The sequence below is a fragment of the Delphinus delphis genome, chromosome 20, assembly GCF_949987515.2.
Source record: "Delphinus delphis chromosome 20, mDelDel1.2, whole genome shotgun sequence".
NCBI classification, from domain to species: Eukaryota; Metazoa; Chordata; class Mammalia; order Artiodactyla; family Delphinidae; genus Delphinus; species Delphinus delphis.
In genome coordinates this window covers 2,999,494-3,022,157 of record NC_082702.1, presented here as the reverse complement: position 1 = coordinate 3,022,157, position 22,664 = coordinate 2,999,494, and the positions used below count along the sequence as shown (strand labels likewise).

The following is a 22,664-nucleotide window of genomic DNA, read 5'->3' as shown; positions in this document are numbered from 1 at the left end:
CATTCATCTGTCGCTGGACATTTAGGTGCAAGTTTTTTGTTTTTTTTTTTTAAGCAGTGACTAATCTTAAGTACTCTTTGAATTGTCAACACTCACTACCCAGGGAAAGCATTATGCAAGTGAGAAGCCTTGGAAGCTTAAGGTTCACTAGCCTAATGGTGAATCCACCTCTGCAGTTATGCTTAACTACTTTTGAAGGAAAGAATTACATCTGCTTTGCTATGTGTTAAGGAGAATCCTTGTAGATCGGGTTGGGAATCAGACTGGAACCTGGATGTGATGGTCCTGCATGCTGTTTTAGGAGCCTTGCTATTACTATCTACTTCACCTATTTTAAAACAGAAAAACCACTGAGGTTCTGGGAACTGGGAACCAGGAGACCCTGGCTTGATTCCCATTTGGTTCCTGGTTGACTAGTTTTGAGCAAGTTCCTTCCCCATTCTTGGCCTCATTTTCCCCAGCCTGTGTAAGGAGGCGGGCATTTCCCGATTTCCTTGTCTGTCTCTGACACCATCGGAACAAAAATGAAAGGAGAGACAGGAAACTCCTATAGACAGTGATCCTTTTGGGATCCCACTTATTAGAGGTGGGCCGAAGTGCAAACTGGATCCTTCCTCTCTGGGCCTCGTGTTTCCAGCCAGAGCATTTTCGCAAAGGGCCTGAAATGGGCCGCTTTAGCGCAGGGTCACCCCTTAGAAGTGCGGGGTTCCTCCTTTGCAGGGCCTTCCCCTAAAAGCACTTCTCCATTGGCAGCCGTTTCTGCTCGGCCTGACCAGAGAGGCAGCTCAGAGACAGCAAGCATCGGTATTGAGCGAGGGGTGGGGGGGCTGATGGCCGGTATTGTGGAGTTTAGAGGAGGAGCCGATGAATACAGAACTAGAGAGAAGGGGGACCATAGAGAAGTTGGCGGTGGATAGAGGGGCCAGGGTGGGAGGCAAACGAGAGGCAGCGTGTGGGTAGAGGGGTGGGAGGGGGGAACCATAGAGAGGCTGGCCTGGGCTAGAAGGGCCGGGGGGGGCGGGGGGCGGGGAAATGCAGGGAGGTGTGGGGAAGAGAGTTGGCCTCCGAAGGTGGGAACTAAAGACGCAAAAGAAAAGACTCTGGTCAAGGGTTGGGGGTTTTGGCGTGTGGTGTGGGGTGTTGGGCCTCCGCGTCTCGCTTAGTCACTATCACCGTGCCCTTGAGCAATGAACTCCCTCTCTGCATCTCAGTTTTCTCACAGAATACTGAACGGATTAACCTCTTAGAGAAATTAAATAAAATCACGTATGAAAGTACCTAGCATAATAATGTCTTTGCACGGACAGTATGTAACATGTGGGAAGTAATGCTAGTATATTTTCGCATGTTGACTCCTTTCTGCAGCTCTGAAATTCTTGAGGGCATTAAAATCAGGCATTTGAGCATTAACACCAAGATTTTGGAGGGTTTTCTCAATCCCCACCGCCCCTTCCGTAGCTCAAACCTCGTTCTTCCTCATGTAGGTTTCAGCACCAGACTGTTCCATAGTCCCCCAGCTTCCACTCTCTAGCCCGCCAACATAACCAAACAGACCTTTCAAAAATTTGGAACTAATCTTGTCCTTTCCCAGCTCAAAATCCTTCCACGGCAAGAGGGCTTACCGCAAGACAAAAATCCCAACTCCTCTGCCTGGAGTTGGAAGCCCTTGCATGTTGTAGTGCCTGCCAAGCTCTCCAGCCTCCTCTCTCATCATTTGAGACACACGTTTGTCACACCCCCACTGAAACACTCACACTTTTATTTCCCCAGGCGCCAGGTCCTAGGCTGGTCTTGCTGCCCAGAGTAACCTTTCCTGGGGAATCCTGGCCATTTTTTCAGGGCTTATTTCCTCCAGAAAGCAACCTCTGACTCCTGCCTACCTCAGGCTCCCAGGCTGGGTGAGGCACCCCTTCAGGCTGCCAGTTCCACCGGAATGCCTGTGAAGCCCTCACATGATAGTTCCCTGACTAACTCCAGACTCTCCTGTGATGCCTGCAGCACAAACTCCATGTTCTTCAGTCTGGTCTTTGTTGTCTCCAGTCAGCATCGTCCCTGGCTGGGCACATGATGCTTAGTCACTCTGAAAGAAGAATAGTTGGGCTGTTTTCTGTCCTGGCTAACTCTCTTGTCCTCCAAGACTGAACTCAGGTGTCACCTCCAGGAAAACTTTGCAATTATTTTTCTTTTAGTTTTTTGGCCGCACTGCACAGCTTGCGGGATCTTAGTTCCCCGACCAGCGATGAGCCCATGCCCCTTGCAGTGGAAGCGTGGAGTCCTAACCACTGGACGGCTAGGGAATTCCCAAACTTTCCAGTTCTATACTCCTCCCCCAGTTGGGTCCTGAGCCCCTCTGGCCCCCTGGAGTGCCCTGTCATTATACTTATGACCTTACATTGTAGCTGCCTGTTTGTTAGTTGGCCTCCTCTAGATTTGTCTGTCCAGTATGGTAGTCACCAGCCATGCATCGGTATTGAGCGCTTGAAATAGGATTAGGCCAAGTGGAGATGTACTGTAAGGTGGCAGCTGGCCACTACTAGCAAATACTGTTTTGAGAATGGCTGGTGCTGGCCTTGAGTCTGATGCAGTTCGGAAGATTCAAGTTCTCAGTGATGCAGGAACGTGTCTGAAACCACATCTACAATGGCCACCCAGCTTCATTTTGGATGCCTGAACCATAGTGACTCCATTTTGATTTTTTTTCCTTTCACTTATTTATCTTTTAAATTAATTTTTATTGGAGGATAGTTGCTTTACAATGTTGTGTTAGTTTCTTGCTGTACAGCAAAGTGAATCAGTCATACATATACATATATCCACTCTTTTTTAGATTCCCTTCCCATCTGGGTCACCACAGACCATTTAGTAGAGTTCCCTGTGCTATACAGTAGGTTCTCATTAGTTATCTATTTTAGACATAGTGGTGTATATAGGTCAATCCCAATCTCCCAGTTCACCCCCTCCCCCCATTTTGATTTTAAATGCGTTCTTTTCTTTAATGGTTAACGCAGCTGTGCAGTGTACATTTGACAGGCCATAAGACAGGCTGTTCTGGTTAACATAAAGTTCAAGTCAAATCATGTATCAGCCAGAAGGACTTCCCCGTACCTCAACGTATGAAAATTTCTTCCATCATAACTTACATCTCGATATAGAAAAATAAAATTAAAAGGAAAAACAAAGAATGGTGGCCTCTCCATGACAGATGGGGAAACTGAGTCACCAAACAGGGAATGGTGTCACACAATGTTCTTCAGATTTCCCTGGAGAAGGGACTTCCCTGGTGGACCAGTGGTTAGGGCTCGGTGCTTTCACTGCCTTGGACCTGGGTTCAATCCCTGGTCGGGGAGCTAAGATCCCACAAGCCTCTCGACCAGAATTGGAACCCTACTGTTTCTAAGCTGCCTCATTAACATCTGGTGTTTGCTGTGAAATCCGCATGGAATGCCTCATCCTTCTAGAGAGTCTGTACTGAGGCCAGAAGGGACTCTTCATGACTTTACAGGGCTCCTTGCGGGTGGGAGCTCGGAAGCCCAGCCTTCTGGTTTTCCCTTGCCAGCATCTACAGCTAGCCTTGAGGGCTGTTTCACACTCAGGCAACTCTTTCCCTAAACTTCTTTTAGCTTCAATCCTGTAACTCTCGAGGGCCATAGAACAATTTCCCCATAATGAAGATATTAGAGTTTTTTTGTTTGCACAGCGCCGCAAGCGGGATCTTAGTGCCCCGACCAGGGAAGCACGGAGTCTTAACCACTGGACCGCCAGGGAAGTCCAAAATGAAGATATTGGGATGAGAAAGTGTAAAGATCTCCCCGCTTTAGAATTTAGGATGTAATCCTGGCTCTGGCACCCCCTTGCTCTGGGACCATCAGCGTCTCACCTAACCTCTCTGGGCCTCAGTTTCCTCATGTGCGAAGCACTAGGACTGAATTTGAGACAGCTTCATATTTGAAGTGCTCCTCTCGGGCTCAGTCAGATTCTTTAGGGACGCTGTCCGTCGTTGAGCTTGTCTCGTGAATGTCATCCCTACCTGCTTCTCCCAGGCGCTAAGGTGGGGGCAGACATTTCAATATTTTGGTCTCTGTCGCCCCCAGGAGGCTTAGGAGAGTTCCTTGTCGCAGCAGGTGTGCAATACAGATAACATTTGTTGCCTCTAAGGTAGAGAAAGGCAGGGACTACCTCAGTCTGGTTGGTTCATGTTTTTACCCCCGGAAGCTGGCGTATGGGAGACACTAAACAAATATTTGTTGAATGAATGACAGCGATTCAGGCCAGCGGAACAGAAGGCACTTGGAATCCTTCCTTTGAGGGTTTGTGTTTCCGGCCGGAAGGCTTTCTTGTGAACCCCATCCCTCTCCTGGCTGGTCGGAGCGCTACGGCTCCACTTAGGGCTCCCGGAAGGTTTACTGTCTTCGCCTCCTGCATCCCGGGATCAGACTCTCGGAAGGCCTCTCCTCATAACTCACGGACAGCAAAGGCCATACCTGGAGGAGGGGTCCAGGAGCACGAGGACGGGTGGGCAGCCGGGTGTGTGTGTGTGTGTGTGTGTGTGTGTGTGTGTGTGTGTGTGTGTGTGTGTGTGTGTGTGTGTGTGTGTGTGTGTGTGTGTGTGTGTGTGTGTGTGTGTGTGTGTGTGTGTGTCTGTGTGTGTGTGTGTGTCTGTGTGTGTGTGTGTGTGTGTGTGTGTGAGAAAGACCGGACCCGACTGACCCATTGCGGGGACGATTGGGGAGGATCGAGGAGGTTCGTGTCGGAGGACCCCTCGGGAACAGAGAAAAGAAACCAGGGAGGCCTTGGTGGGCTTTGGAAAGGGATGGTGGGGAGGTGGTGGAGTGGGTCGAATACAGACTCTGGAGGCGAGAGACTTCTTTCTGGACGGATGGAAACACTTAATGGTGTCACAGGACCAGCATGAAAGGAAGAAATCTTGAATCTGGGCAGAAAAAGAAACTCGGAGAGTTTGGGGGAGGTCCTAGAAGAGAAGAGTGATACCCTGATGGGGAGGAATGGAGACAAAGGAAAAGGACACCCTGCCCACAAGGGGTTTGAAAGAGGAGACGGAGGGCAATATGGTAAAGCATGGGTCCCACAGATTCTGGGGGCGTGTGAGACAACTCTGAGTGCACATCATAGGAATCGATTGATAGATGCAAGAGTCCTGTGCAAATCCCAGGAGCATGGAGATGTGGTAAAGTTAGAAAGTCTAGGGTTTGGGCACATGGAGAGAGGCCCATGAAAAGTCCCCCAGCCCCTTGGAGAGATGAGGGGTTTGAGGAGTAGGGGGTGGAGGATGACGTAGGTAAGCAAAGATTGGGGGATGCAGAGAGGTTCTCTGGTCATCTCAACCCTTAGCTTACCTCTCTGTACCTTCAGTCAATGCAGTTTTTCCTTCCTTTAGCTTCTCCTCTGATTCAAGGATGACCATGACTGGGACTTCCCCGGCGGTCCAGTGGTTAAGACTCCGTGCTTCCACTGCAGGGGGCGCAGGTTCGATCCCTGGTCAGGGAAATAAGATTCCGCATGCTGCGCAACGTGCCCCCCCCCCCGCAGAAAAAAGGATGACCGTGACATTTTCCTCATCAACTGTGGGTTCCCCCGCCCCAGTCAGGTGCTCCTCCCACAAGCCACAAGTTGGCCCTTCCTCCTCCTCTTTCTCTGGGCCTTCAGCCTCTGGCCAGATGGGCATACAATACACCTACACACACACAGTGCGAGTGGAGAAGCCCAATGACAAGCACGAAGTTTTGCCCAGCGTACAGCTGTCCCGAGTGCCTACAGGGCTTCCAGAATGCTGTCTGTCTCAAGGCCTATGGCCTCTCACATCCGGTCATCTGGGGCTTCATCTCTGAGACTTGTGGCAAGGCCTTCCAATGCCCCAGCAGTCTTTGCCAGCCTCAGCTCATCTACTGGGCTCCCTGTACCTGCTCCTTCTGCCCCCGGCTGCTCAGGCTTGCCAGGGACCTGGCTCAGACTGAGTCTCCTCCTAATATGGGCACAAAACTGATGCCTTTGGGGAGCCACGTGCTGGGAATCTTTCCCAAGTTGCCAGCGTCCAGCTTGAGAGATGACGGTTGCAGAGCTAGACCGTGGCATCTCTAGTGGGCAAGACAACACCCTTTTCTGGGCTATTCTTGTTAAGACTGAATGATCTCCAGCCTTGGGGTGTGCTGCAAGTCTATGGGTGGCAGGGGAAGCAGGAGAAAGTAGCAAGAAAGATGCCCTCACCTCCCAGGGCCATTACTGGTCTCCTTTTCCCCTTTAGCCTTACCCAAGAGGCAGGGACCCTGAGTTTTAACTGCACCGTGTGGGCTTTGTGACTGGTGGGTTCACTCTCTGGCCTCAATAACCCATTTAAAAACTAGGGATGAATTCTCTCCTCCCTGTCAGCGGCCAGATGGTAGCAATTTGCCAAATCTGCTGAGACATCTGTGTTCTTGTCTGGTTCTTCTTTGTTTCTTCCTCTCAGTTTTAAAACTGGGAATGTCCCGGGACGCATCTCAAACTCAGTCACCTATTTTGTCCTCACCTGTGCTCGCAAGCTCAAGTGGTCACTTATTGATCACCACACACATCCTTCTGTGGCTTGAGGAAGCAGCTCAGGGTGATGCAAAAAGAGATGGGCCAGCTCCCATCACACTTCTGCCCCATGTGCTTACAAACGTGTAAGAGCCTGTTTTACCTCAGGTAGCATCGTGTCCTGCACTCGGCACTCTGCCCGTAAGTGTGTGGCCCCTGTGGGAAGGCATTCAAGTGCTCCAGCCACCGCAGCCAGCACCGGCTAACCCACCTGGGGTGGGTTGACCACTTTCCAGGGGGTGGCCCAATGCATCCTGGTGTATTCATCAGGGCAGGACTTCCTGGCTGGCTGTGGAGACTGAGGCCAGGAGTTCAGGTGTTCTCCAGACCCGGGTGTCACTTCCCTCCACCACTCCAGCCCTGTGGAGGGACTGGCATCATACAAGCCAGCCCCGACTAGCTGTGTGACCCAGGGCCGGTGACTACCCCTCTCTGGCCTTGGTTTTACCACCAACACAGAGAATGATACCTGACTCCATTTTCTTGCCATGTAACACATTAAATCACAAGGCCTGGGTTTCCTCAGCTGTCCCACCGGCTGAATAATTGTGGCTCTTTGTCTTTGCTGTGTAGCAGCCGACCAGTCACTAGCCCTTTCTGGTTTCGGTTCCTATTTGTAGGTAGACGGTCTATTTTCTTTCCTATTGAAGAAAGTATTTCTTATTTTAGGACGACTAGTTTCTTCTCCAGCCCAGAAGGATAAAGTGACTTTTTTTGTTTAATGTGGAACTTTTTTTTTTAAAGTCTTTATTGAGTTTGTTACAGTATTGCTTCTGTTGTTTATGTTTTGGTTTTATGGCTGCCGGTCATGTGGGATCCTAGCTCCCAGACCAGGGATCCAACTCAAACCCGCACCCCCTCCATTGGAAGGCTGAGTCTTAACCACTGGACAGCCAGGGAAACCATAGATAAAGTGACTTTTAAAGAAAAGTCACAACTTTTCGGACAAAAAGCCATCCCTTTTGTCTTCCCTCCCTCTGTATCTACCACGTCGCCAATGACTTTATATTGGCTTTTCTCCGCCTTATTGCAGAGAAGTCAGGCGGGCAGACACCCGGAACCATTGTTCGCGGGTGTTTGTTTCCCGCCGGGGCGGATTTCTGGGGCCGCGTCTGGCCGAGACGGAGGTAGGAGTGGGAGCCGTCTCCGGGCTCTCCGAGTCCACCACCCCGCGCGGCGGACCTCCTGGGGCCGCCCCTCGAGCCGCTTCCCACCGGGCTCGGACCCGAGAGACCTCCGCACCGCGAGCCGGCGCCGGGAGGTAGGCGCTGAGCTCCGGGCGACCGGAGAGGCCCGAGCGGTGCGTCCGCTGGGTCACTCGCTTAGACTCGCGGGCGCGGGATGGAGAGGCTTTGAGCTGGTGAATTCCGGAGAAAGAACTTCATCTACTCGCCCGTCTGTCCTCCCCTCAGCCTCCCAAAGTGTACCTTGACCCTGAATCTCTCTGGAGGCCATGGGCCTCTCCCTCCCTAGGGTGGTCCCCGCCCCTAAGCCGGCCCCCTCCTCTTCCTCCACCCCCGCCATCCCCATCCCGCGGCCTCAGCCCGCCTCTCAGGGGCCGTCACCTGCTCACTGACGGGAATGGTGTTCCCTATACGTGCACACGGAGGAGGCCCCCTGGCTGGAGCCCAACACCCCCCCACCCCGCTCCGCAAGGCTTCAGTTGTCCCAGTGTTTTCAGGTCTTCAAGAGCTGCCCGCACCGCAGGAGCTACAGCATCTCCCACTCAGAACTCCGGCCCTTCGTCTGCGGCAAGGCCTTCAAGCGCCCCGGCGAGGTATCGCTTCATACGCCAGCTCCGGTTGGGTCGGGCTCACACCTGCCCGCTGTGTTCTGGCGTTTTCAGGATGCCGGGCAGCAGGCGCAGCACGTTCTGGACCACTTGGCTGGAAGGAATTTCCTGGACCATGGAGAGACTGCAGGGGCTCCATAGAATCTCTTGTTTCTGGTACAGAAGGTAGAGGCTGGGGTTTTGGCCTCACTGTTTACTTGCTGTGTGACCTGAGGCTGCCTCTCTGGGCCTCAGTTTCCTCATCCTGAAATAGGGAATGGCTTGTGTTTCCCAGCCATCCTGGCCAGGGGTGAGATGCAGGAGTCTCTTGCTGAATCCCTGACTGTGCCACAGCCTCTGTTTATAGCCTGAGATAGATCACCATCCCATTCTGGAACTCAGTTTCCCAATCTGTAAGATGGGATAGAATGAAACATCCTTATCAGGTGAGCTGCAAACTCACCTAATACGAAGGTAGCGCCAACTGCTCCATCACTTCTTTATAGCAACTCGTGCCTGCTGAGACAGGTGCAGATAACGTTAGTTAGTTTTGATTCTTTTTTAATTGCAGGGGTAGGGCTGGAACACAAGTGAGGTGGGAGCCTTTCCTCTGCGGTGTGAGTTATTGGCTGGAGTGCTTTCCTAGGGCCACGTCCCTAGGTCCCATAAGGGACCGTGAGATGCCATGTGGGGCTGGGATGAGGTGGATTGGCTGGGCCACCTCATGAAGGGCTTCAAATCCCAGGCTGAGGAACGTGGGGACTTGGTCCTGAGGGTCATGGGGGCCGTGACAAGATTTTGTGCAGAGGTTACATATGAGACAGCTGTGAGAAGAGTGTCAAGGAGGGCGGGGGCAGTACTGGGGGCCAAGATAGCAGGGAGAAGGCTGGTGCAGGGGCCCTGTGCAGGAAGGAGGGGCCAGAGCTGGGGCTTGGGGAGCAGAGGGGAACATTCAGGATGAGGGAGGGACAGAACTTGGTGCCTTCTGGCTTTGGGGAGTGTAGAAGGGGGGGGCGGGATGAGGATGTTAGAGCTTCAGACTGGTGTGGGTGTGGGGCTTCATTATGCTCCTGTCCCAGGAGATAAGCGAGGCTTTTTGCGTTGGTGGGGAGAGATGCTTTACCTTTGGACGGGGTGACTGAATTCATTCATTCAGCCAATACTGAACCGAGCCCCTACCCTCTCCCCAGACCTTTGCTAGGTTCTGAGGGTAGAATGTTGCCTAGGACAGAGCGGGAAAAGCAGGCAGTAAAGTAGCAAATCCAAAAATGAGCAAGACCACTACGGACTGCAGTACGAGATGCGGAGGGAATGGCCTGACCAGACGGAGCAGGGCCTCACCTGCTCACCAGCTTGAGCTCTGACACAACCAGCAGCCGCTTCAGTGACAAAGGATTACTCGGGTTGAGACCTGAATGGCCAGAAAGGGTGTGTCCTTGTGAGGGGCTGGGAGGAGTATTCCAGAGGGCAGAACAGCAAACACAAGGCCCTGGAAGTAGGCCAGGTGGGCTGGCTGAGTTTTATTCCAAGTGCAGCAAGAAGGGTTTTAGGTCAGGTGATGACATGATTCTGTGGGTTAGCGTAATTATACTGCTGCCGTGTTGCCATAGAGAGAAGGGACGGGGGTGGGGGTTGCTGTGGGGAGGCTGTCATGGGAGCTGGGCCGGTGGCGGCAGTGGGTTGGGGAGAAGCATGAGGTGCTTGCAGACAGTGGCCGTGAGCTCTGACTCGGTCAGTTAGAAGCACGTGCTGTCCAGCGGATGTGTGACCTCTCGGAGCTCCTGTTTCCTCATCTATAAAATAGGCATCCGCATGGCACCTCCCTCCTGGGTCTGCTCTGAGGGTTCAGTGCATTTAGCGATGGCTGGCACCATAGGAAGGGCCCAATAAACGTTGGTCCTTGTCATTATTTCCAGAGTTCGGGGTGGGCTGGGCTGGGCTGGGCGTGGCTGGGCGTGGCTCTCATGGACAAAGCAAGTTTCATGGGTCTGAAACTCAAGCAAGGGATCTGGGTGGGAGACTCCTGTGGTAGTTGTGTGTGGAGCCCAGGATCTATGCTGCCCCCTGGGGGACATTTGGCCAAGTCTCTTGTCACAGCTAGGGGGCAGTGAGATTGAGGGGTGAGAGACGGTGCTCCTGGCATCTGAAGCGTGGAGGCCAGGGACGCTGCTCCATGTCCTGCAGTGCACAGGACAGCCCCCCACAACAAAGAATGATCCAGCCCCCAAATGTCAGTAGTGCCAAAGTTGAGAAGCCTGGTGCAGACAGAAGGTGTAGTTACCCCTTTAAACCGCGCACACCCTTCCAGTTCACCAGTTTCCACTCTCCCTACTGCCCCCCACCCCATAAAATTACAAAAGAGGAAGAACCTCTAGGACAACAGTTTCCGGTAGAGAGCCATGCTTTAAAAAGTGAAGAGGAACAGCTGAAATTAATTTAATAACATACTTAACCAGTCAGTAGACCCAGAGCATCATTTCTAAATGTTATCAACAGAGAAGTCATTCATGAGATACTTTACACTCTTTTCATACTCAGTCTTCAGAATCTTTTAGGTGTCTTGCATTTATGACACATCTCAGTTCAGACCGGACACATGCCAAACGCTTAAGAGCTATCTGTGGCCGGTGGCTGCCCTTTAGGACAGCACAGTTCTGGAGGCTCTTTAATTGAAGCCTAAGATCACAGTTGTTGGTTCACTGGAGGTTTCTTGAAGGTTTTCTGAGAATGCTTAATCGCCTCATCTAGAGACTTTTTTCTATAGCTGGCAATGTGTGTGTGCATCTTCTGGCTTTTTAAATATTGCCCAGTAAAACATTAAGACATATCTGTGATCCAAACCAAATATAACTGTGCCCTCTCTGGCCGGCGGGTCTCCAGTTTGCAACTGGTTGAGGGTGGCTTAGGAGCTGTACCGTAAGGTGGGCAGCGGTTAGCCACCTGTGGCTATTTAGATTTAAATTAAGAGAAATGAAATACCATTTAAAATTCAGGTCCTCAAGCCCTAGCCACGTTTCTAATGAGCAATAGCCTCACGCGGCTAGTGGCTGTCCCAGTGGACAACGCGCAGATCATAGAACTTTTTCATCATCCCAGAAAGTTCTTTTCGGCAGCTTTCTCGGACGCATCTCTGGCCAAGCCGGGGTCCTTGGTGTGGGCGCGACCGTAACGCCAGTTCTCTCCCTTCTGTGCCCCCAGCTGCCTCCCCTCCCCAGCTGCAGCGGCCGCCCCCCTCTGGTTCCCCCCGCGCCACGACCTGCTCGTGGACACGCGCAGCATTCGCTACTAGTTCACCGCGCAGCTGGAGGACGAGCTGCGGGCGCTCCCCGGCGCTGCACTCGACGTTCCAACCTTCCGCGTGCGCCGCCTGCCCCAGGCCTTCCAGCGCTCCGGCCACCTGGCGCGGCCTGGCGCCGACCGCCGCACTAGGTTCCGGATCTGGCCTGGCTGCCCTGCCTCTGTCTGGTCAACGCGCCCCTGCACCAGGACGCGGCCGCCGGACCTCGGTTTCCTCTCTGCGCGCGGGAGCATCGGGCCCACCGCGCTTTGTGCCGACACCACCCAGACACTGTCGCTGCTGCTCCTTGTGCCTCAGTCTCCCCCTTCCTCGATGGGAAGAGCCACTCTTGCCCACCTCTGCATCTGGCAAGGTTTGGCCCTGTCTGCACCTCGGTCTCCCCATTTGCCCAGCCGACAGAAACTTCCCTCTTCCCGCTCTCTGCCTCGTTTGGAAGGGGATGCAGGCGGGTCGGCCAGTGGGAAGAGGACGGATTGGGCGCGTCCGTTCCTTGTGGGACTTAGGGCAAAGACAGCCTCGCCTAGTCTCGTCTACTAATCAGTCTCTGTCCCAGAGAATGAACTGTCCCCGAAGGGGATGGGAAGGGAGCCGGGGGCAGGGGGCGGGCTGTGTGGTTCCCGCGCGCTCGGCCCCTCTCCTTTCTCGCGATCCCTAGATACTCAAAAAAAGCGGGCCGTCAGAGCGGCTGGCTCTGGGACGGCGGAACCTTCCTTGCGGCGCGCGCGTTTCCGGTCGGCGCCCTTTCCCAGGGACGCCGCCGCCCCTCGCGCCCCCGCGCCCCCCGCGCCCGCGTCCCCGGCGCCGCCGGCCCGGAGCTCCCCCAAGCCTCGGTCCCGCCGCCGCCGGCACTCGCGAGGGGAAGCCCGGGCCGCTCGGGACCTCGGCTTGCTCCTCCGGACCCGAGAAGCCACTGTACCGGGTACGGGGGCCGGGATGGAGGGAGGAGCCTGGCTCCGGGACGGCGTGAGGCCGGGCAGGGCTGGGGGAGGGGGCTGGTGATAACGGGGGTGGGGGTGGGGCTGGGGCACGGCGGGGAAGGAGCCGGGGCTCGGGGGACAGGCAGGAGGGAGTGCGGGAGCGAGGGGTTCCTGGGGGCGTAGTGGAAAGGGGGACACAGGGGCCCTGGGGTTACAGAAGGAAGCGGAGCAGAGAAGCGGGGTGGAGGCGCTGTGCTGGTACAGCAGGGATAGGAATGGGGACATAAAGATGCCAGATGCATGCAGAAGAGAGGGAGAAGGGGGCTTGGGAGAGGGACTCGGGGGCCCTGGTGTGTGTCACGGGGAGTGAGAGGAGGCCCCGAGGAGTACAGAGAGGAACAGCAAAGATGTCAGTGGCTTATACCTAGGGGCTGGGGAGAGAGAGGGACCCTTGGGTGGAGATGTAGCAGGTGGCAAAGTTCATGGGCCGTGGGCTACGTAGAAGGCCGGCAGTTGAGGCGTCCTAGGTAGGCATACCTGAAATTTCGAGGACAGGTTAGGTAATGGGAGAGGATGTTGAAACCTTAAGGTGCTAAATGTAGGAACAGGATAGAGGAGCCCTGGGTGAAAAGTGGGGAATTGGGTTAGTGGGGCTCCGGGGATGTACCTAGAGAGGAAATTAAGAGAGGCTACAGCTGTATCCAGAGATGGGAGGCCTTCCAGGGAACCTAGTGGGGATGGAGATCTAGGAGGGTCTGGAGGCCAAAGAAAGGCTGCTGCGGTGGTCCTGGGGGGAGAGGATGCAACCTGAGCTGGGGCTGGGAAGAAGAGGAAGCGACCCATTAGAGAAATTCTGGAGGCAAGAGCCCTGGCGTGACATGAAAGAGGCTATGAAGATGTAAAGGGGGAAATAGAGTTGGAAATTGATTGGCTTTGGGGGTGGAGGAGGAGGGAAGTGGCTGGGTGAAGCCCTCTGGTCCAGCTGGGGGATGAGAGGAGGACCCGGGAGGAAAGGCAGGTCGGGGCCCTGAGATGGTGAGCTTAGTTGTAGAAGCCCCTGAAGCTGCTTGATGCAAGTAGAGCGATCTGGCCTAGAAGCAGTTTCTTTTTTTGTAGGGAAGGTAGGTCAGTGGTACAGAGAGGGTAACAAGCAGTGAGAATTGGTACACTCTCCCCAGGAAGTGGCGATTTTAACTTCTCTCCCCTCCGCCGCTCCCAGCTGCCGCTCCAGATGCTCCTGCTGCCGCCGCGGCCACCCCACCCTCGGTCCTCCTCTCCGGAGACCATGGACCCGCCGCCTCCCAAGGCTCCCCCTTTCCCCAAGACGGAAGGCCCTTCCTCCACTCCTTCCTCGGCGGCGGGGCCCCGACCCCCGCGGCTGGGCCGCCACCTGCTCATCGACGCCAACGGGGTCCCCTACACGTACACGGTGCAGTTGGAGGAGGAGCCCCGGGGCCCGCCACAGCGCGAGGCACCAACGGGAGAGCCAGGCCCTCGCAAGGGCTACAGCTGCCCTGAGTGCGCCCGGGTCTTTGCCAGCCCTCTGCGGCTGCAGAGCCACCGCGTGTCGCACTCGGACCTCAAGCCCTTCACGTGCGGCGCCTGCGGCAAGGCCTTCAAGCGTTCCAGCCACCTGTCGCGGCACCGTGCCACGCACCGTGCCCGCGCCGGCCCACCGCACACCTGCCCTCTCTGCCCACGCCGCTTCCAGGACGCAGCGGAGTTGGCGCAGCACGTGCGCCTCCACTAAGTTCCAGACCCGGCCTGTGCTGCCCGGCCCCTCTCTGGGCCACCACGTCTGACCCACACAGCGTCACTCCCACACACATTCCCTTACTCCGCTGAGGTTACTGCCTTACCCTGGGCCTCAGTTTCCCCAACTATCTAAAGGGAGAAACATTCCTTCCCTCCCTCCCTCTCTAGCTGTGTGATGTAGACCAAGTCGTTGCCCCTCCCAGTGCCTGGGAGCCAGTCGGAGCCCAGTTTCCGCCCAACTGTGCTGTGTGAGCCTTTGCAAGCGGCGTAATCTCTCTGAGCCCTGGTTGTCAGCCCCGAAGTGGTGAACTGTTGTCTGCGTGGAAGATTTGACAAAAGAGCACGGGCAGAGTCTGGCTTATTTGTGTCGCCCCATTTCCACCCACCGCCCTCACCCTTTACTCAATAAACATTCCGCACTCCATTTTAGGGTTTTTATTTGCGTATGGGAGCGGTGGGGGCGTACGGGGTGAAGCAGGCAGCGGGGTTGGGGGATGGAAACCGGACCATAAGCACCTGGGAACCTTCATCTCGGCCTGTGTTTCTGGCCGGAGCCGTTTTCTGATGGCCCAGGCGCCCCCGCCCCCACCGCCCTCCCCTGGACCTCTTCTCTTTACCCTGGTCTTCTCTCCCCTTACCCGGCGCCGCCAGCTCTTGGGGGATACCCTGAGACCACCGACCCGCCGCCATCTGCAACCACGGGAGTAGCCCGGGGCCGTTCCGGAGTCGCCCGGACCCGAGAGGCTGCTGCACCGGGTACGGGGGCCGGGAGGCGGGAGGGAGCCGGAGCGGGCCGTAGGGAGGGGCGGGGCCGGGTGAGCGGGTACCTGTGCGCTGGGCGAGGAGGGGCTGTTCCGACGGCTCGGAGGGGGCGCTGCCGAGAACTTGCGTAGAGAGGCCTGAAGGCCCGGGCCGCTGGTGGAACCCTAGAGAGCGCTGGGACACTGCCAGGACTGGGGGGTGGATGGGCGCGGACTGGAGAGAACCTGCAGGTAGCGGGGCAAGGGGAGGTGGGCGGGTTAGGACATGGGGTTCCCAACGTGACAGCCCATTTGAGAAGGCCTGAGTGCATATAGAGGGGGTAGGAAATGCTTCTTGGTGGAATATGTAGGATGGACTGACACCCAGACTGGGATCAGTGGCGTGGACAAGGGAGAGGCCTGGAAGTCTATTAGGTGGGGCCTGCGGGCAACCTGTGACCTGAGCGGGGGCACAAAGCGGAAAGATAAAGAGAGCCTGTGCGTACAGTCGGTGGTGGAACAGAATCGGAGAGGTTTTTCAAGGAGGGGGTGCGTAGGAGCCTTACAGAGGGTCACAGAGTTCAGGGCCGAAGGACTGGAGAGGAGATGGGGGATGGGGGTTGCAGAATTCCTGAGTAGGTTACATAGAGAGGGGAGAACAGAGCCCGTGGGGCTGAGCTTCCCTCCTCTACTGTAACCTTCTCATCCTCTCTCCCCTCCACCAGGCCTCAGTCACCCCTCCGGATGCTGGTGCTGCCGTCCCCCTGCCCCCAGCCCCTGGCGCTTCCCTCCGCTGAGGCCATGGAGGCGCCTCCCCCTCGGACAGGCGGGTCCCCAGAACCCGGACCTTCCTCTTCCACAGGATGTCCCCAGACTTCGTCCCCTTCGAGGCCCAACCACTACCTGCTCATAGACACCCAGGGCGTCCCGTACACCGTGCTGGTGGACGAGGAGTCTCAGAGAGAGTCTGGACCCGATGGGGCTTCGGCTCAGAAAAAGTGCTACAGCTGCCCAGTGTGCTCCCGGGTCTTCGAGTACATGTCTTACCTTCAGCGACACAGCATCACCCACTCGGAGGTCAAGCCCTTTGAGTGTGATACCTGCGGGAAGGCATTCAAGCGGGCCAGCCACCTGGCGCGGCACCATTCCATTCACCGGGCAGGTGGCGGGCGGCCCCACGGCTGCCCGCTCTGCCCTCGCCGCTTCCGAGAGGCGGGCGAGCTGGCCCAGCACAGCCGGGTCCACTCCGGGGAGCGCCCCTACCAGTGCCCGCACTGTCCACGCCGATTTATGGAGCAGAACACGCTGCAGAAGCACGCTCGGTGGAAGCATCCCTGAGCCAGGCTGCGGGGTACCTCAGGTACCATGGGATTCTGTGGGGAGCGTGGACTCCCGTCGCCCTCAGACAGCCGGGAGCGCAAGAGGCTGGGCTGCGGGGGCCCTGGACACAAACACAGGACCCCCCCGTGGGGAGGCCGAGCCCTGCCTTGAGGAGTAATCTTCGGGTCCTCAGTGTTTTGGAGATAAGGATGGGAAAAAGACCTCACGTTTACAGAGTGGAGTCCTCTAACCTCAGAGACATCAGCAGTCCACGGCTGAGCCCTGACTGGAGGGGTAGGGAGCAGAGTGCTGTGTGTTGAAATTCTCGGGCCTGGAAACCCATGGTTGGGGGCCATCAGGAATCTGCAGCATCTTGCTGAGGCCCCCCTGCGATGCTGGGGGAAGGGGCCCCAGACCTGCTTCCCACTCCCCAGCCAGGGTCTGAGACTGGACACTCACTAAACACAGGTTCCACTTTGAGCGTGTGAGGTTTTGGGGGACCGTGTCTCTGCCGACTGTCTAGCACAGAGACTGAGCAAGTGCCTGGCCCACTTGGGCCTTGGCTTGCCTGGGAAGGTTGGCCTGCACTGGGGTTCGCCCTAGCTTGGCTCCTGACCGCCTGTGTCATATAGGCCGAATGTTTTTAAATATTTCTTTTTTTTTTTTTAAACCACGATCCATTGTAAGAAACATTTTATATGGCAACGCCGTATAGATACACAATATATGCAAAACAAAGGTTTAACAGTAGTTACCTCTGCCATGTGCAGATCTCTGTTTTTTTCCATCTACTTTTTTTTTTTTTAAGACTGCCAATTCCAGATTTCATTCTACCATATTATCTGCGCATGAACCTGTAGTTTGAAAAACACCGATCTAGGGCAGGTGCCTCCCCCTGGACGTTTTGACTGAGGCTGCAATTTATCCGTAGTGTGAAGTGGGTAGGAGGGGAGAGTGACACTTTCTAGGTGGCACAGACATTTAGGTTCTCCCGCTGCAGGGTTAAAGCACGACTCTCATAAGGGCTGGCAGAAATTCCAGAGCATGGAAGCTACCTGAGAATGGGAGGAGAGGCAGGTGGAGCTGGGCCAGAAGCTGAATAAACATCTGCCTTCTCAATGAATTTTCCTTGTGTGTCGGATTTGTGCCAGGCACTGTGCTGGGCCTCATTTCTTCTTCCGACCTCTTTTTGGGTGGAGGAAAAAATTGTCTCTACTTCCCAGAGAGGGAAAGAGCTTCCCACCATCTAACTTCAGATAACAGTAACAGTGCCCTGTCTTGAGCTCTCACTGCGGTCAGGCGCTGAGTTGAGCGTTCTGCGTGTCATATCATCCTATATACCCAAAACAAACCTAAAAGGGATTATAATCTCCCCACTTTACAGGTAGACTGAGGCAGTGAAGGAGCGGCCAGGACTGGAATCTAGGTCTGAATGTTCCAAAGCCAGCTCTTAACAACACGGGGGTGATGATGCAGGGGTGGGGAGTGGTTTCTAGGCCTTTATTTTCGGGGAGGAGTAACTCTCCCTACCCCATGATCCTGGGAACCCTGGGGTCTGGCTGTGCTGAAGCCCAGTGGGAGATGAAGGAGCGAAGGAGCAGAGCGGGTTGCAGGGGTCCGCACCGGCCAGTTCCCAGGGTATCTCTTAAGGGGATCCTCCCTGTGCTTCAACTTTCCCGGCTGTTTCCTATATTTCCCCGCCTCTCCCGGGCCGGACTCGGCGCGCCGTCGGCCCCCACTCCCCCACCCCTGGGGACCCCCGGAGCTGCCAGCTCTCCAGGATTTGGGAAATTCGTGACGTTCCCTGCCCAGGCTTCGCCAAGGGCGGGGGGTGCGCTGCAAGGGGCCATCGCGCAAGTGCGGCCCCGGCCTCCGCCGCAAACGGCCGGCCTCATCTGGGGCCGGGGACTCCTGGAGGAGGCACGCCAACTGGCGCATCGGGCGGTCCTGGCGTCCCTGCCTTTCCCATCGCCCGGCTCCGAGACTCGCCGCCTCTGCCGCCCTGCCCGCGGGTGTGCGGTCGCTTCCCTCCGCTCCCCGTTATTCTTTGCAGACGCTCCCCGGCGCCGGGCATGGGCGCCGCCGCCGCCGCTGCCGTCGGTCCTCGGGCCGGATTCCGCGCGCGGGTGGGTGAGCGTGGGGCCCCGGCCAGTCCGACCCCGGGCACCTGCGGGCCGTGGGGGCGGTGGTGGCCGCGTCGGCACCTGCGGCCAGGTGCATCCCCCGCTGAGACCACTTGCCACCGTCGCTCCCCCTCCCACCCGCGGGACAAAGGGCGGGGGCGGGGGCGCATCCCCACTCACGACCTTCCCCCGCACTGCGCACGCGCCCAGCTCCCCAACGGGCGATCGCCTTGATCGCCCACGCGAGTGCGTGGGGTGACCGGGGGTGGGGAGGCGCGGCTCGTGGCTTGGGCCCCCACCCTGCGCCTGGAAGTTGGGGGCACACTCTCCCTCCCCCGCACCTCTCACTTTTTTGGCCCCGAGGCGACCTGTGATGAGGTTCTGTCCTATTTCGGCCAGGATGTGCCTGCTCTGTCGACCCCACCGGTCCTTCTTCTTCCAGCACCCTCGTTCTCTAGAGTCTAGGAGTTTGTAACCCCAGGGGTCCTCCCTCAGTCCTGAGGGGTCTGGGTCCCCTCCTCCATCAGACCCAGGAGTCCCGGCCCTCAGCACGCCCTCCCGCAGTCGTGAGCCCCAGCTCCCCCGGGATGTCCCCGAAGAGTCCGTCTGTGTTCCTTCATCTGTGGCTGCTGTTTCTGTCCAGTGCCCCTGAGGCTCTCAGCTGCTGGGGTCCGCAGGAGGCCGCACCATGAATGAGCGAAACATTAGCCGGAGGAGGACAGGTGAGGAACTGGACCTTGCTCCACCCTTGGTCCCACAGCTGCTGCCTGTTGTCCCTGCCCTTTCCTCTCCAGGGCTGCGTGGTTGGGGGCTGGTCCGAGGCTCCTTGGGACTTCCCTGGGGTGACCCCGGCCTCTTTTTTCCAGTGAAGAAGGACAATGAGGCCTTCGAGATTTCCATCCCCTTCGACGAGACGCCCCACCTAGACCCACAGATCTTTTACAGTCTGAGCCCCTCTCAGGGAAACTTCGAGGGTGAGTTGGTTGAAAGGGGACTTGAGTCAGGCAGGGGTGCAGGGCCCTGAGGCCTGGGGTCGACCAGGGTCCTCTGCTGTCCCTAGAGCCTCCGGGGGCTGCGTCCCCGACTGTGGCCCTGATGAACGGTGTTAGGGCCCAGCTGCACATGGCCCTGGAGAGGAACTCATGGCTGCAGAAGCGCATTGAGGACCTGGAGGAGGAGAGGGACTTCTTGCGGTGTCAGCTGGACAAGTTCATCTCCTCTGCCCGCATGGATGCAGGTGAGGCCGCCAGTCCCCTCCCCATCTCACTCCTGGGCCCCGGCACCCAGCTCGGCCCTCCTCAGGGACACAGGACCCTTCTCACCCACACTCATCCTCTGGCGGCTCAGGGGGACCTGTCATTTTGCCCGCTCCTTGCACCTGTGGCCATGTCTGGGGCTTCAAGCCCAGCTTCCTTCCTGCTTGAGTCCTTCTGCTGCTGGACAGGACACTGTGCCCTGCTGGTCCATGTATTCTGAACACTGCCCCATCCCCTTCCCTTATAGGGCTTGTCTCTGCCAAATCTTTAGCTGTGTTTTCGTGGATCCAGACTCTCCTCTCCCCTTCCTGCCGTTCAGCCCCTGGCTGGCTCCCTCAAAAACTTCCGCTTCCCTCTCTGTGAAGTCAGCTGAAAGTCTGGGCAAAGGGCCTGTGTTTTTTCAACACCTACTTTACTGAGGACCCCTCTGCTCTTGAGCCACCTCTAGCCTGAGTTGCTGGGGCCTCCCACCATCCACCCACACTGACGGGAACCTACCAAGGATGGTCAGGCCCAGGGGCTTCTGGATTTCCTCGGTGGGAACCCCAACACTGGACCTCCAAACCCACCCTTCGGAGGGCCCTGCCGGGAAGAACCCCCGCTGCTTCCTCTGTCTGGGTGAGGGTGGGCGCCCGCCTGCCCTTCCCAGCGCACTAGACCCAGAGACTAAGGTTTCCCTCCGGGTCTGCACTCCCATCCCTACCCAGGCTTTGCCTGCCTCCCCGCTTATAGAGGCCTCACTGGGTCCCCAGAACACCCCTCCTCCACCGTGGGAACCCCACAAAGTCAAAGACTGTCTCGAGGTCCCCGGGACTCTCTTGGTCCACTGGGCCCCTCCCCCAGACCTCTTGCCACCGAGTTGAGGAGCATCCTCAGCCCATGCCCCACCCCACAGAGACTTGGGATCTCTGTCCCCAAATCCCAGCTGCTTGTGGAACTTCAGCATCTACAGTGCACTTCCTGCCTGTTCCCTCCTTGGGGACCCCTTCCTGGGGACCTGTGTGACAGTGCTGTCGGTCCCCACCTGGCCGACTCCTCCTCCCTCCCTCCTGTTCGTGAAGTTCACGCATGCGCGTGTCTCCTCTCACCTCTCCAGAGGACCACTGCCGGCTGAAGCCTGGGCCCCGGAGGGCTGAGGGGGACGGCAGAGGCGGGGCTGGGGGCGAAGCCTCAGACCCCGAGTCGGCTGCCTCCTCACTCAGCGGAGCATCTGCACAAGGCAGTAACGGGGAGAGGAAGAGGCAGAAGCAGAAAGGGGGCACTGGCCGGAGGCGCTTCGGGAAGCCCAAGGCCCGAGAGAGGCAGCGGGGTAAGCGAAGCACAGGGGGTGGGGGGCTCTGGGGCTCTGGGCTGGGGACTTGCTGTGTGACCTCCAAGGAGCTCCCCCTTGTCCCCCCAAGCCTTGGTCTCCCCATCAGCAAAGAGACCAGACCTGGTTGTCTGTCCCGGCCTCCACGCGTGGTCCTGGTTTACAATCCTTAAATCTGTGTCCACCCTCACCGTCGCCTGGGGCTTGACCTTCCTGAGCCTTGGGCTCCTGTCAGTAACAGGGGAGGGGGCGATGGCCCAGGTGGGCTGAACTCCACCCTTGAACCCACTCCCTCCTTCATTTTTCCTCCTCATCCCCCTCCCTGGGCTTGCCTTCTCTGATTTTCCTCTGGTCCGACTTCTGTCTACATTTCTTCCGCCTCTTGTAACTCTCACTGCTTTTCCTCGTTCTCTGTTTTGTTCTCCTGATCTTCTGGCCTCCCCTTCCCACTTCCTCTCTCTGCCCCCCCCCCCATGCCTCTCTCTCGCTCTCTCCCCTCGGCCCTGCAGTGAAGGACGCCGACGGTGTGCTCTGCCGCTACAAGAAGATCCTGGGCACCTTCCAGAAGCTGAAGAGCATGTCTCGAGCCTTCGAGCACCACCGAGTGGACCGCAACACGGTGGCGCTGACCACGCCCATCGCGGAGTTGCTCATCGTGGCCCCCGAGAAGCTGGCGGAGGTGGGCGAGTTCGACCCCTCCAAGGAGCGTCTGCTCGAGTACTCACGCCGCTGCTTCCTGGCCCTGGACGATGAGACCCTCAAAAAGGTGCAGGCCCTCAAGAAGAGCAAGCTGCTGCTTCCCATCACTTACCGCTTCAAGCGGTGATTCCGCCCCACCTGGCCCGGGACACGCCCCCGGCCCCTCTTTCCCTCCCCCTCCGCCCTCCCGGCATTGGTCAAGCGTGTGTAGGAGTGGTGGGCCCTCACGAGGGCATGGGGGCGGATGGGTGGCCTGTTTCTGCGCGTGCCTCTCTCCCTCCCCTCCTGCGGACCGCCACCCCCTTCCCGGGTCCCTTGTATATAGATCTGTCCCTTTGCCTCTCTCATTCTTAGCATCCTCCCCGTCCTCCGCATTCCCTGGGGTGGGGGCGGTCCAAGAACTACTGTCCAGGGGCCGGTTTCTGCCCTTTCCTAAACACTGGCACCCCCTCCCACCTGAGCGGCACCGTCCTGCCGTCACCCGGCCCTTGCTCCTGGGAAAACTGCGGGACTGCGAGGCGAGGGCACTGTACATACCCCGTTGCCGCCCCCAGCCCCAAGGAGAGGCTGGCCCACCTGCCCGCCCTGCAAGGAGCTCCCAAACCGCGTTCCGGGACCGCCTCGAGTCCACGTGAAACAGATAATTATTAAGTGAATTTAAATTAAAAAGAGATGATAAAATTTGGAATAAACTGGGCCCCGGCCTTTTCCTGGGAGGGGGTGGCCGTTGCCGCGAAGACGGTGACGGAGGCTCTGAGGGGTTCCGGGGCACGGACGGTCAGGCGGGAAACGGGGAGGTTGGGGAGACAGGGTGTAATTAGCTCCCCGGAGACAGGGGTGGGAGAGGAGAAGGAGCTGTGCCCTGGGGAACTCGGAGGGGCAGAGCTCCGGAAAAAAGGCGTG

The 22,664-nt window shown here is 57.2% G+C and overlaps 3 protein-coding genes across 10 annotated transcripts; all 3 read left to right on the top strand.

Annotated features, from left to right (window-relative positions):
* The first annotated feature begins 7,695 nt into the window (after positions 1-7,695).
* Positions 7,696-14,732, top strand: ZNF580 (zinc finger protein 580). Of its 3 annotated transcripts, XM_059998912.1 has the most exons (3): positions 7,696-8,790; positions 11,543-12,561; positions 13,779-14,732. In XM_059998912.1, the coding sequence occupies exon 3, from the start codon at positions 13,791-13,793 to the stop codon at positions 14,307-14,309; it is 519 nt and encodes a 172-aa protein (XP_059854895.1). In that variant the 5' UTR covers positions 7,696-8,790; positions 11,543-12,561; positions 13,779-13,790; the 3' UTR covers positions 14,310-14,732. The 3 variants fall into 3 exon arrangements, 2 of the variants coding, with proteins under 2 accessions (XP_059854895.1, XP_059854896.1); XR_011246289.1 differs by lacking the exon at positions 13,779-14,732 and having other exon boundaries at positions 7,696-8,530; positions 11,543-12,555; XM_059998913.1 differs by lacking the exons at positions 7,696-8,790; positions 11,543-12,561 and adding an exon at positions 12,914-13,086.
* Positions 14,733-14,894: 162 nt separating this feature from the next.
* ZNF581 (zinc finger protein 581) lies at positions 14,895-17,653 on the top strand. Of its 2 annotated transcripts, none has more exons than XM_060000935.1 (2): positions 14,895-15,070; positions 15,780-17,653. In XM_060000935.1, exon 2 carries the CDS (start codon positions 15,799-15,801, stop codon positions 16,390-16,392), a length of 594 nt encoding a protein of 197 aa, XP_059856918.1. In that variant the 5' UTR covers positions 14,895-15,070; positions 15,780-15,798; the 3' UTR covers positions 16,393-17,653. The 2 variants fall into 2 exon arrangements, with proteins under 2 accessions (XP_059856918.1, XP_059856917.1); XM_060000934.1 differs by lacking the exon at positions 14,895-15,070 and adding an exon at positions 15,103-15,306.
* A 267-nt stretch (positions 17,654-17,920) lies between these two features.
* Positions 17,921-22,443, top strand: CCDC106 (coiled-coil domain containing 106). Of its 5 annotated transcripts, none has more exons than XM_060001023.2 (6): positions 17,921-18,500; positions 19,141-19,219; positions 19,364-19,471; positions 19,558-19,734; positions 20,850-21,062; positions 21,572-22,443. In XM_060001023.2, exons 2-6 carry the CDS (start codon positions 19,186-19,188, stop codon positions 21,886-21,888), a joined length of 849 nt encoding a protein of 282 aa, XP_059857006.1. In that variant the 5' UTR covers positions 17,921-18,500; positions 19,141-19,185; the 3' UTR covers positions 21,889-22,443. The 5 variants fall into 5 exon arrangements, with proteins under 5 accessions (XP_059857006.1, XP_059857007.1, XP_059857003.1 ...); XM_060001024.2 differs by having other exon boundaries at positions 17,921-18,504; XM_060001020.2 differs by having other exon boundaries at positions 19,141-19,471.
* Positions 22,444-22,664: the final 221 nt, after the last annotated feature.

Coding starts and splice junctions, on each gene's coding strand:
- CCDC106 (XM_060001020.2), top strand. CDS start 19,186: ATGAATGAGCGAAACATTAGCCGGAGGAGGACAGGTGAGGAACTGGAC. Junction 19,735..20,849: donor CTCTGCCCGCATGGATGCAG/GTGAGGCCGCCA, acceptor TCACCTCTCCAG/AGGACCACTGCCGGCTGAAG. Junction 21,063..21,571: donor GGCCCGAGAGAGGCAGCGGG/GTAAGCGAAGCA, acceptor TCGGCCCTGCAG/TGAAGGACGCCGACGGTGTG.
- ZNF580 (XM_059998912.1), top strand. CDS start 13,791: ATGCTCCTGCTGCCGCCGCGGCCACCCCACCCTCGGTCCTCCTCTCCG.
- ZNF581 (XM_060000935.1), top strand. CDS start 15,799: ATGCTGGTGCTGCCGTCCCCCTGCCCCCAGCCCCTGGCGCTTCCCTCC.